The sequence below is a fragment of the Canis lupus genome, chromosome 4 (genome assembly GCF_003254725.2).
Source record: "Canis lupus dingo isolate Sandy chromosome 4, ASM325472v2, whole genome shotgun sequence".
Lineage (NCBI taxonomy): Eukaryota > Metazoa > Chordata > Mammalia > Carnivora > Canidae > Canis > Canis lupus.
Window position 1 is genome coordinate 22,826,811 of NC_064246.1, and position 13,901 is coordinate 22,840,711.

General features: G+C 56.5%; 1 protein-coding gene across 1 annotated transcript in view; it reads left to right on the forward strand.

Annotated features, from left to right (window-relative positions):
- The window catches only part of LOC125752101 (cadherin-23-like), a 285,602-nt gene that overhangs the window by 246,584 nt on the left and 25,117 nt on the right, over nucleotides 1-13,901 (forward strand). The window contains exons 20-24 of the mRNA XM_035715256.2: nucleotides 2,780-2,892; nucleotides 4,066-4,173; nucleotides 10,435-10,624; nucleotides 10,938-11,083; nucleotides 13,317-13,536. Of these exons, the coding sequence (XP_035571149.2) occupies nucleotides 2,780-2,892; nucleotides 4,066-4,173; nucleotides 10,435-10,624; nucleotides 10,938-11,083; nucleotides 13,317-13,536 (777 nt within the window). The remainder of the gene's footprint in view (nucleotides 1-2,779; nucleotides 2,893-4,065; nucleotides 4,174-10,434; nucleotides 10,625-10,937; nucleotides 11,084-13,316; nucleotides 13,537-13,901) is intronic.

Below are 13,901 nucleotides of genomic sequence, written 5' to 3' on the forward strand. Positions count from 1 at the left end.
GTTCCTGGTCCACTTAGTGGGCACGCAAGGCCCCCGCTTCTAAATACCTGTTGCTCTCTTAGGTAAGGGCACTGGAGGCGCCAAGCAGGCCAACCATGAAATCTCAGTGATGCAACACAACAGAAATTCTAACACACACAGTGGCTCAATGCCTTGTTCAGTGGATGGCCTTGCACGTGGCAGTTCTGGGACCCAGGCACCTTCCATGTTGTGGCTCCAAGGTCACTGCAGAGGGGAAGAGAGCCTGGAGTGCTAAGGAGGTGTGTATGGGCCAGGCCTGGAGATGACAGGCATCACTTCTGTCCATGTCTTATTGGCCAGGACCAGGCAATAGCCCCACCTAGGTGGAAGGAAGCCTAGGGAAGTCATTTCTGGCCGCCCCTGCTACAGATGACCTGGGGGCGTGGGGCATTAAGTCTTCCTGTGATCCATGCCCTTGCCCCCCCCAAGCCTGTATCCCATCCAAGTCTGCCTTCAGGCTTTCTTTCATCCCCTTTTCCTGGAAGCTAGGGGAGCAGATGGTACTGACACGTACAAGACTAAACTTGTCCAGAGCCATCCTGAGCCTCTCACTCCACCTCGGACAGAATGAAGGGCCTTCCTCCCTGCTCTCAGGAGCCTCTGCCCGCCGTGAGCCCGCATTTCCAGGGGACTCCAAAGAATACCGTTCATTAACATGAGCCAGGTGCTCAGACCAGCAGCACCCCAGTTCACCGCCTTCACCACTCTGAGGCCGGTGCTAGCATCACCCTTATCTTCCAGCTGATAAAACTGGTCCACAGGAGAGGTTAAGTAACTTGATCAAGGACTTGGAGAGCTTGAACTTCTGACTCCAGAGCCCAAACTTTAAATGTTAGACTCTATAAGCCACGTTAGAGCCGCATGCTGCTGCCCACATTTAGTGATGGGCGCACTGACCTTTCAGCACCCGGCTGCCTCCCCAGCCGGGGACCACCTCTCCACCCTGGAGCCTTTAATAATGGCAGGGACATTTTCTTGCTGTCTTAACACAGCTCCTTCAGCTCTGAAGGTGTAAGTGTTTTCCTCTGAGTTCCTCGGTAAAATTAGCCAGGCCTGCTCCACAAAGGTGGCCTTAATTGGATCTAATTTCCCAGACAGGAGGAGCTATCTATCATGCCGACAAGTTCACGTTTAAAACTTTTTAGAGATTAATTTCTTCCTCGCCCTGCCAATTAATCGACACCACCCCAGCAAGGAATAGGGCTTGGTGGGCAGACCTTTGCCAGTCTTTTGTTTCTGACCTTAGTGCCTTCACTGACCTGTCCCCACCCCACCCCTCAGCTCCCTGTTCAGCCCTGTGCAGGCCAGAGGACAGGCCAAATTGACAGGGAAATGTGAGGCCATCTGGTCCAGCTCCCTTGTTGTGTGATAGAATAAACCAAGCACAGAGAAGTTGAGTAACTTGCCTCAGGTGGCACAGCTCAGGCAAGGGGGATTTAAAAATAAATAAATAAAGGATGGCATGCAGTTTTTCCTGCCTTGGGGGATTCTCACAGTCTGTGGGAGGGCAGTAAGCATTTTCTGCATGCTGGGAGCTTTACCTACAGCTCTGTGAATCATTTAATCCTCACAAGACCTCTGGTTCAAAGGCATACTAATCTCCATTTTACAGATGAGAAAATTGAGGCTCAAAGAAATTAAGTAACTTTTCCAAGGCCAAACATGTAGAAAGGGCCATAATTGGAATTCGGATCTGGGTCTTGCTGTCTTCAAAGCCTAGCTCTTTCCCATGGCGCACGTCATAGGGAAACGGCCTGCCTGCCACCATGTACTGAGGCTGGCACAGACCAGCTCACACCTGCTGCTGAGAGCCAAATTCAAACATCTCCCCCATTCCTTGTTCCACGAACCAAGTGGCCCTGGTGGGAGTATTTACGCCATGGAAATCAGGAAATGCCTTTTTTGGGGGTTTTTTTTGTTTGTTTGTTTGTTTGTTTGTTTGGTGCTTGCTCTGGGGAGCTGATTATCAAACACCAGCACACCACTGCACATCTTTACCAAAGTGACCTCCGTGTTTCAGTTACACCGAAATAGAAAGAAAAGCCAAAACCAGGCTGATAGACGGCCAGTTTTAAATGTTTGCATTTAAGGGAATAACCCATTTATACACTTAAAAAAAAAAAAAAAAAAAAACCTCAAGGCCATAGAATCGTGTTACAGGGTCACTGAGGAAATCATAACTATTCTCCGTGCATTATAGGTTGTCTCATCCAGTAACGAGTCACCATGTGAGCGTGTGTAAGACACATCACATGTTTCAGTGCTGTCCCTGTGTTTCTGTGACTATCTCAATAAACAGGGCCAGGCGCTCTTCTAAGCCTTCAGTGATGTCGACCAAATTAATCCCAGGACAGCCCTCTGGGGCAGTGCCTATCACCTTGCCCTTTTGACCAGATGGAGAAACTGAGGCATGGAGGACTTAAGTAACGAGTCTCAAGTGACAGAGTCAGTAAGATAACGTCAGAAGTCTAAAAAAAGAGGTCTTTGGGGCTGGGGGTGCTTTCGCCCTATTCCCCAGCCCCTAACCCCATCATCGGCCTAGATGGTCACACATTCAAAAGTACTTCCCTAACGTGGGGTTATTACATTGGGGGTTCCAGTTCCCAGGGCCTGGGTGCCACCCCCCCTCCCTTCATGAGGGCCACCTCACACCCCCAGCACCCGCACACACACGTGAACACACACCTGCACACACGCCGCCAGCTGGTGCAGACATCTCTGCTCTCTCCCCCTCCCACCCCAACCCTCTGTCCTGCAGGCGAAATCACCACCACCTCCCTGCTTGACCGCGAGACCAAGTCTGAATACATCCTCATCGTCAGAGCAGTGGACGGGGGTGTGGGCCACAACCAGAAAACTGGCATTGCCACCGTGAGTGCCCACGCCCCCCGTGACCCCTGCTCCCCAGCCCACCTGCAGGGCGCATCTGTGTCCTGAGGCAGCGTGAGGCAGGTGGGAGAGGGCCGAGGGTGGCAGTTACCAAGTCATTGTCAGCCAGGGGTGGCCCTGGAGCCACGGCAGCTGTGGGGAAGAAAGGCATTCCCACCTGGGGCGTGGGGGACTTAGGAAGGACAAATGTCCCTCCCCTGTCCCCAGAAGACCAGCTGGGCAAGTAAAAGGCATGTGTTCCTCTCTTGGGGCTCCTAGAAGAAGCAGGTATCCCTGCCAGAAAGAGGGGCTCAGAACAGGAAACGGGGCCCCTAACCCTGGCCACCCCTAAGCCTGGTGCTGAGAAAGGATCCCGAGGCTTCCCTACTGTAAGTAGGTAGGACTCTTATCGGCCCAGAACCCCCATGCACGGCTGTCCCACCAATGAGCCTCAGCTATAGGAAGCTAGTGGAAGGACATCCGAGGGTCCTGACTGAGCTCTGGGCTGCAGAAGAGACCGGGGTGGACGCAGTGAGAAGCAGAAGACCCGCTGACGGGTCACCCTAGCTGCCTCCGCTCCCTGATCCTACCTGCTTCCTCGGGCTCTCCCTCGGGAGGCCTCCCTGACCTCGCTGCATGACCTCCCCAACCCCCATCCTCACCTGGCCAGGGAGGCTGGGATCAGTATCGCTCAGACAGGGGCTTGGCAGAAAAATCCCCAGAACCCCGTTCAGTCCCGGGAGGCCCCTGCTAATAGGATTCTGAGCCCCATAAATAATTTACCTGGGTGGCAGGTGAGCAGGGAAATTGCTTGGCTCGTGGCTGAGACTGACGGAATCTCAAGGGATCCCACCAGGCCCCCCACCCTGTCGGTCACCTTCCACCAAGCCTGGGATGGGTGAGAGAAGGCCTGGGTTACAGGAAGAATTTCAAGGGTCATTTCATTCCTCCATCCGCTTCCTGATGGGACAGCACCTAAACTCGATCCTCTTGGAGGGGCCTGGCTCCCTCCTGTCCTAGCAAGCCCAGGCGGTGTCTCCAGAGCCCCCAAAGTGGGTGGGGCCCATGGGATCCCTGCTGAGATGCCCCATGGGCACCTGAGTGTGCCTTCTCCTGGGCCCTGCCCCTGCACAGCTCATCCCGGTGCCTCCCCCTCTGCCCCTTGTCACCTCACAGGTGAACATCACCCTCCTGGACATCAATGACAACCACCCCACCTGGAAGGATGCCCCCTACTACATCAACCTGGTGGAGATGACCCCTCCAGACTCTGACGTGACCACGGTAAGGGGGGGCGGGCAGCGGAACTTGGAGCTGCCCTTCTTAGGGTGTCCGCCGTTCCTGTGTGGGTCGCCCTACAGGCTGGTCCACGTAGGACTGATAGACTTAATGTTTCCCTCTGAGCCAGCCTGTGGAGCAGACTTCCAGAAGCTCTCTTGCACGGCGGAAGGTAATCAGAGGCTGGCGGGAACCCCTCACCCAGTCCTCAGAGGCAGTGGGCTTCAGGCTTTATCAAAGGGAGCACGATCTAGTGCCCGTGCTTGCCCGAGCCCCCAGGACTCAGCGTGTGCCCACAGGAGGGCTGCCACCCTCCCCTAGCAAGGAGGCTCTGTCCCCCCACCTTTCCTTCACTGTTTCTGTCACTGTGGAGGGGTGTTGGAAGTTCACCCAGGGATTTTCTGGTCTGGAATATTCCAGGTTGGTCCGGGGCCCCTGTGCGTGCTGCGTGCACATACCTCAGAGTGCTGCAAGCAGGGGGAGGACTCAGAGTGGGGAGCAGGGGAGACGTGGCCAAAGTCTCAGGAGACCGCAATAGAGCCAGAATCCTGGGGAAGATGAGGAAAGCCAGGGTTGAGCACCACACCTGATCTGCTCTGGGGTTCACATTTGTGAGGTCCTCTCCTCACCTCACGCTTGTGCCCCACCTGGCTTCATTTGAGGTGGCTTATCCCCAGGAGCCAGCTCCAGAGCCCCTCAGCCAGCCGTGAGGGCCATGAACCTGATAGTTCACGGTAACCCCGGGTATTGAATGCCTGCAATGTGCTGGGCACTGCCCAGGGGCTTCTCATGAATTCTCTCCTAGCCTCATTATGATCTCACGGGGCAGGTGGGACTCATGGCTCCCGTTGTACTATGGAGGAAACTGGGTCTTGGGGTTTGAGCAGGGTCCCAGAGCTAGTAAGAGGTTGCACCAGGACTTGAACCCAGGTCTGTCTGACTTGGAAACCACCTGGCCCAGCGCTACATCTCTGCTGGCTCAGGGTGCCCTGGCAGGTGGCTCAGGTCCTGAGGGGCTGGAGAACGTGGGTGGGATGGGAGAAGACAGGGGTTATTTCACATCCAGCTCTCCAGGAAGGCTGCCCCACCCTGGTGAGGCCTAGCCACCCCACCTGGACCCCTCACCAACCACAGCCAGTAGGGCCACTGTTCCATGTGTTCAAGATTTGAATGGCTCTCAGCTGTGGGTGGGTCCCCATCCCGGAGATTCCAATAGGGAGTGGGTCAGGGATCTGGAATCTGGTTTTTCAAAGGCCCCTTTGGAAGGATTCTTTCAAGCTTGGGGCCAGCTGCGGAAACCACTACCTTATGCCGGTTCCTCGGCTCTCTCTACGGCTCCAGATCTTGTGGGAACTCTCTGCTGCCATCTCGTGGGCACTTGGGCTCTGGCCAACCAACTCCCGCCAGGGACCCCAAAAGAGCCTACCTTGGAACACCTGTCTGGTCAATTCTTACCTTTCCTTTATGTCTCTGAGAAAATCCTCCCAGAATAACTGAGGGGCAAGTGAGGCAGGTGTCCTGCATGGGAGGAAGTGGCTGCATGTGATACCAGCCAGGGGATGCCTTTTTTTGAAGAATCCACCTGCCAGACAAAGAGGTTTGCGGGATGGGGGCTGCACTTGGCCTTGGGCATTTCCCAAACCTAGTCCCCAGCGGCCCTCTCTGGCCTCCAGCCTTCCTCACAGCCTTCTGAGCCACTAGCAGGTGTGCACAGTGGACCAGAGCCTGCTACCCAGTGCCTCATCACTTTCCCGGAACCTCACCAGACCTTGTATAGTGGGCACCTGCTGTGTACCAGGCCCCCTGCTCGCCAAGCTCGGGGGTACAGAGGGTAGCAATGCTCCCCTCCATTTCCCCCATCATTTTTCTGTTTGAACCCACCACTGATTCCCATCTCACCTGTGTTAAAGTCACAGTTCTTTTTTATTTTTTTAAGTGTGTGTGTGTGTGTGTGTGTGTGTGTGTTTAAGATTTTATTTATTCATAAGAGAGGCAGAGACCTAGGCAGAAGGAAAAGTAGGCTCCTTGCAGGGAACCTGATTCAGGACTCGATCTCCTGACCCCAGGATCATGATCTGAGCTGAAAGACGCTCAACCACTGAGCCATCCAGGAGTCCCAAAGCCACAGTTCTTACCAGATGGAACTGCCCCACTTTTACCTCTGGGGGAGACAGACATGTGACCCCACCACTCAGTAAAGGCTTGTCAGGGCCATTCCTCCCCAGGTGTGGGGCAGCTACCCAGTGGGGATTCAAGCATTTCAGTGACCAAGAGCTGAAAAAAAAAAAATGTCATGACTCAGAAGTTCAGAAAAGGGCAAAGTCAAAATTAAAACTCGTTATAGCATACATCTACCAAATGTATTATGAGAATTTCAGCAATTATGAAATTTAGTGTTTGGAAAAATTTCATCGCATTTTAAGGACAAATTGTAGGTTCGATTTTCTAGAATTCTTTTTTTTTAATATTTTATTTATTTATTCATGAGAGACACACACAGAGAGGGAGAGACAGAGACACAGGCAGAGGGAGAAGCAGGCTCCATGCAGGGAGCCCAATGTGGGACTCGATCCTGGGTCTCCAGGATCACACCCTGGGCCGAAGGCAGGCGCTAAACCACTGAGCCACCCAGGGATCCCGATTTTCTAGAATTCTTAAGAATTTTCAGAATTCTCTGGAATGCCTTGGAATGGGTGATGTGACCCATTGAGTGATGCTGTGTGACCTTGAGTCTGGCTTATGCATCCCTGATCTGCTTTCCCTTTGGGGGAGATAAATTTGGTTAAATTTTATGGCATGTGGGCATTTATATGTGGGTACACATTGGGGCCCCTGAGAAGCCTTCTGAGGCCACATGGTGGCCCTAGGTGAAGCGGGAGCTGTGGCCGAGATGGGGAAAGGGAATTGGGGGTGGCGTGATGTCACACCTCTGGGTGACGTCAGGGAGGAGGCTGTGTTTGCATAGAGATTGCCACCTCCTGACGCATGTCCCCTACCACCCTTCCCACCCTCAGTACCCCCACCATGCATGCTGGCCTTTCAGCCTCAACCTTCCGAACCCAGTAAACTCTTCAGAGCCTCTGCACAAGCCCCTGCAGAGCATGCCTCTCCCTCTACCCCCCACCCTGCTTTTCCCTGGCTGCCTCTTTCTCCTCTACCTTTCCCAGCCTAAAATGCCGCTTCCTTGGAGAGGCCCTCCCTGACCACCCTGCCTAAAGTAACTCTGCTCGCTCTCTTATACTGTGTCTTCCAGAGCCGATCCCACATCGGTGTTTCTTTATTAGGTTCCTTGCTTATTTGGAGGCAGTGTAGCTCAGTGATTTAGTGGGCAGCGTCTGGTCTCAAAATGTCTAGGGTCTAATCCCAGCCCCATCCCTTACCAGCTGTGTGACCTTAGGCAAGTCACCTCGCCTTTCTATGCTCCAGTCTTAACCTAGAAAATGTGGCCGGTAAGTACCAACCACCTGATAGACGTGTGGTTCGTACTTGACAAGCCAAATGGTGAGTGGCAGATTAAGGATAGCTATGGTCACCACGCCTCCCCTGCTGGAACCATACCTGTCTTGTTTGCTCTTGAACCCCAGCGCCTAGCTCGGTGCCAGGTGCATTGTTAAGAATTTAAAAATTGGCAAATGCTGGTCATTGAGGGGCTTGGTGACTCTTCTTCCCCAGTTCCCCCAGCCCCCCAGCTCTGCAAGGTCAGGCCCGGTCTTCCCTGTCAGAGGGAGATTAGGCTGTGTGACCCACCAGTCTCTCAAACGCAGGTGACTTTTCAGAGCTGCGCGCAGACAAGTATGTACCTGCATCCTGGTGGGCCAGGAGCTATCTGGGCGTGTGGGTCAGTGTGCACACGGGTGTGCCCAGGGCCTGCGCCCCCACGGGCAGGAGCTTGCAGCTTGGTCCTTCTCTATGTGCAAAGGAGATTTTGGGCCAACCCTCCCTCCTAGCTGCTGCAGGCTCCTTCAAGGACCTGGCTGATGGGCATTGATTTAGAGCCTTTCAAAGCCCTCCAGCAAAATAAGAGAGGGGAGAGGGAGAGAATTATTCCCTGTCAGGCCAGGAGAAAAATGAGAGCGTGACATGGGAAATGAAGAGGGGAAGTGGTGAGACTCTACACAGTTGCCCAGCGGGGAGGCTGCAGGAGGGGCCTGAGCTGGCTGCCCTCTCCCGTGCCCCAACCCCGCCAGGGAGTGGGCCAAGAGGTGGAGGCCGGGGCCCAGCCCCCACCTAGGGTCCTGCAGAAGCAGCCACCCCAGGCACCCTCAGGCATATGCACTCAAGGGGCAGGGAGAGGAGGGGAGAAGCCCACCCCCTGCCCCACCACATAAAACTGATCTCCGCGTGGTCCGCAACAAGCTGCTAGCCTGGAACAGCTCCTTTAACTGTGCTGTGCCTCAGTTTCCCCATCCAGAAAAGTGAGGATTAAAACCTCGCCCCGCCCCTCCTCTAGAGAGAAGCTCTGTAGAAACGCAAGGCTTGCCGGTCAGCAGGATGACTCTGCCTGGCTGAAGTGACACCTAGAGTGCCTAAAAGCCCTGCCTCCTGGTGTCGATGTGGGGGTCGTGGGGTGCCCTCTATAGAGACTAGGGAAACTAAGGTGACCTGCCCCACAGCACAGCGAGGGCCCCTCAGGCCTGCCCCCCAGCCCTGCCCCCTGGTGCAGCCGGGCACACCCACTCCCCTCCCACCCCTCTGAAGCAGAAGGAGCCTCTGCAGAACTCAGCACCAGCCCTGGCCTCTCTCCCTGACCACTCCGGGCCCAGGGGCAGATGGGGGCCCTCAGCCAGGGCAGCCCATCTGTCTGTTCTGGTCTGGTGGCCCCGGAGACACGTCCGGCTGGGGACTAAGCCAGAGGAGGGACAGATTCTGCTGCCAAAGCACAAAAGGCCCCACATCAAGTAAGATGAAGGAGCTGACGAGGCCAGGCTGTCATCGCCCAGTGTCCTGGCGTTAAGAATGACACAGTCCTGATGCGGCCCTGGGGACTGCGGTCACCACCCCCTCCCGTTGATCTTGTCCACCTCCGGTGCCACAGTGACCTCTGCAGCACAAGGCAAAGGATGAGCAGAGGGGTGGGTCCTGCTGTCCTGGGACCCCAGGAGGCCTCCAGGGTGGGGGCTGGGGCAGCCTCAATGGTGGTGCTGTGTGACCTTGAGTCTGCATTGTGCGTCCCTGAGTTCTGCTTTCCCTTTGGGGGAGGTAGATGTGAGAGAGGTTTTCTCCAAAGCAGGAGACAGGCAGGCATGGGGACGGGAAGAGAATGGGCTATGGGGGTCGCCCTAGGTTAGGTGGGCACTCAGGTGCACCCATTTCTGGGATGAGGTTTACAAGTGGAGAACCCAGTGGGGAGCCTGGAGAGTTAAAGACCCTCCCCCGTTCTCAGGTGGGAGATGCAGTGCCCTTTTTCCTCCAGCTTCCCACCCCCCCCCCCGCCCACAACATCCCCAGCTTGCTGAGACCCACCTTCTAAACCAGGGGGGCGAGGGGGGAGAGGCTTGTCCATGGCTCCCTTCCCCTGCCCTGTCACTCCTGGTGTCACAGAAGCCTAATTCTTTTCAAACTGACTCACAAAAAGTCCAAAGGAAGGAAGAGAAGTTTTGAAGAGAAAGATCCACGTCCCCTAATCCAGGGTTTCAGATTGTCTCCGAAGCTCAGCCAAAGGTTCAAACTCTTCAGGCCTCCCCAGCCTCCTGAAGAATTCCTAGTCTGCAAAGAATTCCATGATCATGGACGTACTGGTCACCCCCTACTCCCCCAAAAGCCCACGAACGTGTTACCCCACATGTCTGGAAAGCAGTGACATGGAGATGTGCTGCCGGCTGCTAGCGTGGGCTCTGGAGGGACCCAGAGCCACTTCTGAGACCTTGGGAGCCTCCCTGAGCCTCATCTGTGAAATGCACCTAATTGTAGAGCCTCCTCACAGGGCAGCTGACATGGGACCTGCAGAGGGCCTGGCATTTATGAGATGTGGAGAGCTCCCTATACATGGGGGTGTGCTAGGTGCCGCTTCTACAAATCGGAAGGCTGGGGCTTAAGTGGGGAAAGGGACTGGCCTGAGGGCAAAACTGAGTGGGTGAAGACACCAAGGGACTCGGAGCTCCCACTGCTGGCCCATCTTGTGAACTCCCTGCCTGCCCACCAGGATCCTGCCAGGGCCGGGAGGAAGGGAGGGAGGGAGGGACACCGCCAGGTGCGTGCAGGCAGCCCGGGGCACAGAGATGCCCTCCCAGGCTGGGCTCAGTAGAGCATCGGTCCCCTCCTGGGCAGGTGGTGGCCGTGGACCCGGACCTGGGGGAGAACGGGACCCTGGTGTACAGCATCCAGCCGTCCAACAAGTTCTACAGTCTCAACAGCAGCACAGGCAAGATCCGCACCACCCACGTCATGCTGGATCGGGAGAACCCTGACCCCGATGAGGCGGAGCTGATGCGCAAGATTGTCGTCTCTGTCACCGACTGTATGTGTCCCTGGCAGCCCCACACACCTTGGCTGTGGCCCTAACTCTCGGGGTCCGGGGGGGCCTCTCCCAGTGACGTGTCCTCCCTGTGTCATGATAAGAATGGAGTATCGCTTGCTTGCCAGTTGGAGCTCCCAGAGCACCCTCGGGGGGGGTGGAGGGTAGAAGTGTCTGGGGGTGCCAGGTCCAGGCTGCTCCCTGAAAGGACCACTGCGATGGAAAAGTCTCTGAGCCTGCCTCCCTCTCCCCACTCCCCTTTCCCCCTGTCCCTTTGTCTTCTGCACCCCTCTTTCCCTCTCCCCGGCACCCCCAGGCGGCAGGCCCCCCCTGAGAGCCACCAGCAGTGCCACAGTGTTTGTGAACCTCTTGGACCTCAATGACAACGACCCCACTTTTCAGAACCTGCCTTCCGTGGCTGAGGTGCTGGAAGGCACCCCGGCGGGGGTCTCTGTCTACCAGGTGAGTTTCCCTTTCCTGGCCCAAGCTCCTGGTCTGTCTCTCTCACCTCCTCAGCCAAAAAGTGGGCAGAGGATCCCCTGGGTGCCTAGCCTCATGTTGCACACGTTGCAGTGAGGGGGAAATGCCAGCCAAGACCGCCGGGCAGCACACGGTCTGTGCCAGGCTTGGAGAGCCAGTGCTCTGAGACATGGAATGGAAAGCTTCCTGAAGGAGCAGGAGGGGCTTGAGCTGGGTCTTAAAGGACAGGTGGATTTGGAGAGGTAGGGGGAGAGCACCAGGGGAGCTTCAAGAATTCTGGGAGGCCAAGCCAGGCAGGTCTGGCCCCAGACCCTCAACACCCTGAGCCTGTAGCTGATTCTAGAACCCAGAGGTTGACGGATGAAGCCCAGGCCCTCTGCCCCCATGGGCAGGCCACTCTCCTGTGCTCTCCCATAAGCCCCCAAAGCAGCTCCACACGGCGGGGAGCACTCTTTGCAGGAAACTGACAAGTGCCTGTGGCCAAGAAGGACTAGGGCCCGATCTTGAACTCAGCCCCTCTGCCTCCTGCTCCATCACCCTCTGTCAAGTCGGTCCTGAAGGTGCTCACTCAGGAAGGATGGTGCCCTCTCAGAAATGCTGGAAGGCCCTCGTGATCAAGGACATGGGCTCTGGAGTACACCGACACGAGTGTGGACCCCAGCTCCTCCACTTGTGTGCTGTGGGACCTAGAGCAAACCGCCTCGCTGGGCCTCAGTTTTCTCAGCTGTGAAATGGGGATCGTAGCAGTACCTGCCTGGCTGTGCTGCGGGAATTCGGTCAGATGCGCGTACAGCCACCTGGCCCCTGGGCTGCAGGAGATCACGGCAGCGCTTGCGCTCGTCGGCAGGTGTCTGCTGTGAGGGCTTGTACTTGAGACACAGCGGGATCCAGTAGCAAAGGGTTAGCCTGATTTCACTCGGAGAAGACAGGGTCGTGTGTCAGGATGCCACAGCAGGTAACCTTGGTGACGCCCTGCAGGCGTGCTGGGCCTCAGTTTCTTCATCTGTGAAAGGAGAGCCGATAAATCATTTTAGAAGGTCCCAGGGAGCAATCGGTCCAGCAGGACATTCTCCCAAACCCCCAGCAGGGGGGGCTGCTATCCAAGGACCGGCGGCCAGTGGCTTAAGGGCAGGTGGGTGAGAGAGCCAATGAGCCCCAGGGTGTCTCCGGGGCTCACGGAGGTGCCGAGGGCGCAGCTTCTGAGTTCCCACAGGAACTGGCTTAGGCACGGAAAGATGGTTCAAGGAGCTGGGGCGTCTCGCTTGGGAACTGTCCCTGATACAGGAAGAGGGCTCTGACCAGAGCTGTGCATTCCCCAGTCTCCTCTACAACCTGGGCCGGTAGTGAGTCCTGCTGGAGGGGTGGGAGACCTTTCTCCGGGAATTAGAGCTGTATGCAGATAGGTTAGAAGTAGTGAGCCTCCCGTCCTGGAAAGCGTTCAAGTTGAGCGGACACCCTCTTGACACCATCCAGCTTGTTGGATGTGAATTAGACTAAATGACCTTGACATTGTCTTTCCGTCCTGGGAGTCTTGGCTGAACCCAAAGCTTTAATTTTGACTGTTAATTCACATTTTCTCCGAGGTCTCAAATTCCTCTTCCGTGAAACTTTCGCTGTATCAGGGTCTCGAGGCAAGAGGGCTCTCATCAGCACTGGAGGTGCAGATGGGAACGGCGTTAGGGATTTGGGAGGATGCTTGCCTACACGTGGCCTCAAGTGACTTTTTCAAGACAATAATCAAATTATCAAGTGACTTTTCAAAACTCTTTTCTGCCGTCCTGTCTAACGAAGCGGGGAGAGAGCGCTGCCGACTGTTCTATGTAGCGGAGCTACACGTGGTGGAAGGGCTCTTGGAGCCGCAGCAGCCGGGAAGCCGCTTAACAGGATGGGGCTAGGAGCCCCCAGCCAGCCAGGGTCCATGTGGGGGGGCCTTGCCCAGGAGCGTTTTGAAGGGGAAGGCTATGGGGAGGTAGACTCTTGTTCTAGAAACTGCCATCCCCACCCCACCCCATCCTGGGCCCTCTTGATGTATCTGGACGCCTTTAGCTCTGACATGCTGCCCTCTTAGCACCTGGGAGGGTGCACCGGGGACAGTGGTGTGGCCTGAGGCTTGGAGGGAAGCGGCCGTGTGTGGCCAGAGCTCAGCACGGGTCAGTGGGAAGGAGGGGGCCCTCCTCACGTCCCCACCCCTCACATGGCCCCTGCTTTCCCCCAGGTGGTGGCCATCGACCTGGACGAGGGCCTGAACGGGCTGGTGTCCTACCGCATGCAGGTGGGCATGCCCCGCATGGACTTCCTCATCAACAGCAGCAGCGGCGTGGTGGTCACCACCAGCGAGCTGGACCGCGAGCGCATCGCCGAGTACCAGCTGCGCGTCGTGGCCAGCGACGCGGGCACCCCCACCAAGAGCTCCACCAGCACACTCACCATCCGAGGTGAGGGCCGGGGGTGCCGGGCAGGGTGGGGAGCCACTGCCTGCTGTCTCCGTCGATATGGGTCCAGGGTGCCTTGCTAATGGGGCACCCTCCTCCACCGTGCCGTGCAACACCACCTTCTCTGCCTCCACCAAGTCGAAAGCACCAGCAGAGCCTTCTCCCTGCCCGGCCACTGCCTCAGTACCCCCGGGGGCCTGGACCCACAGCCCTGCACCCTCTTTGATCACAGTCTCTTTGATCCCAGGTGTCACCAGCAGGCAGGGGTAGAGCCCTGCACCCTCTGTCTGGGCAGGACCGAGGCCACTTACTGTTTCTCCTCTGTTCTGGTCATGTCTTTAATTCCTGGGACAAAACAAGGACATTGA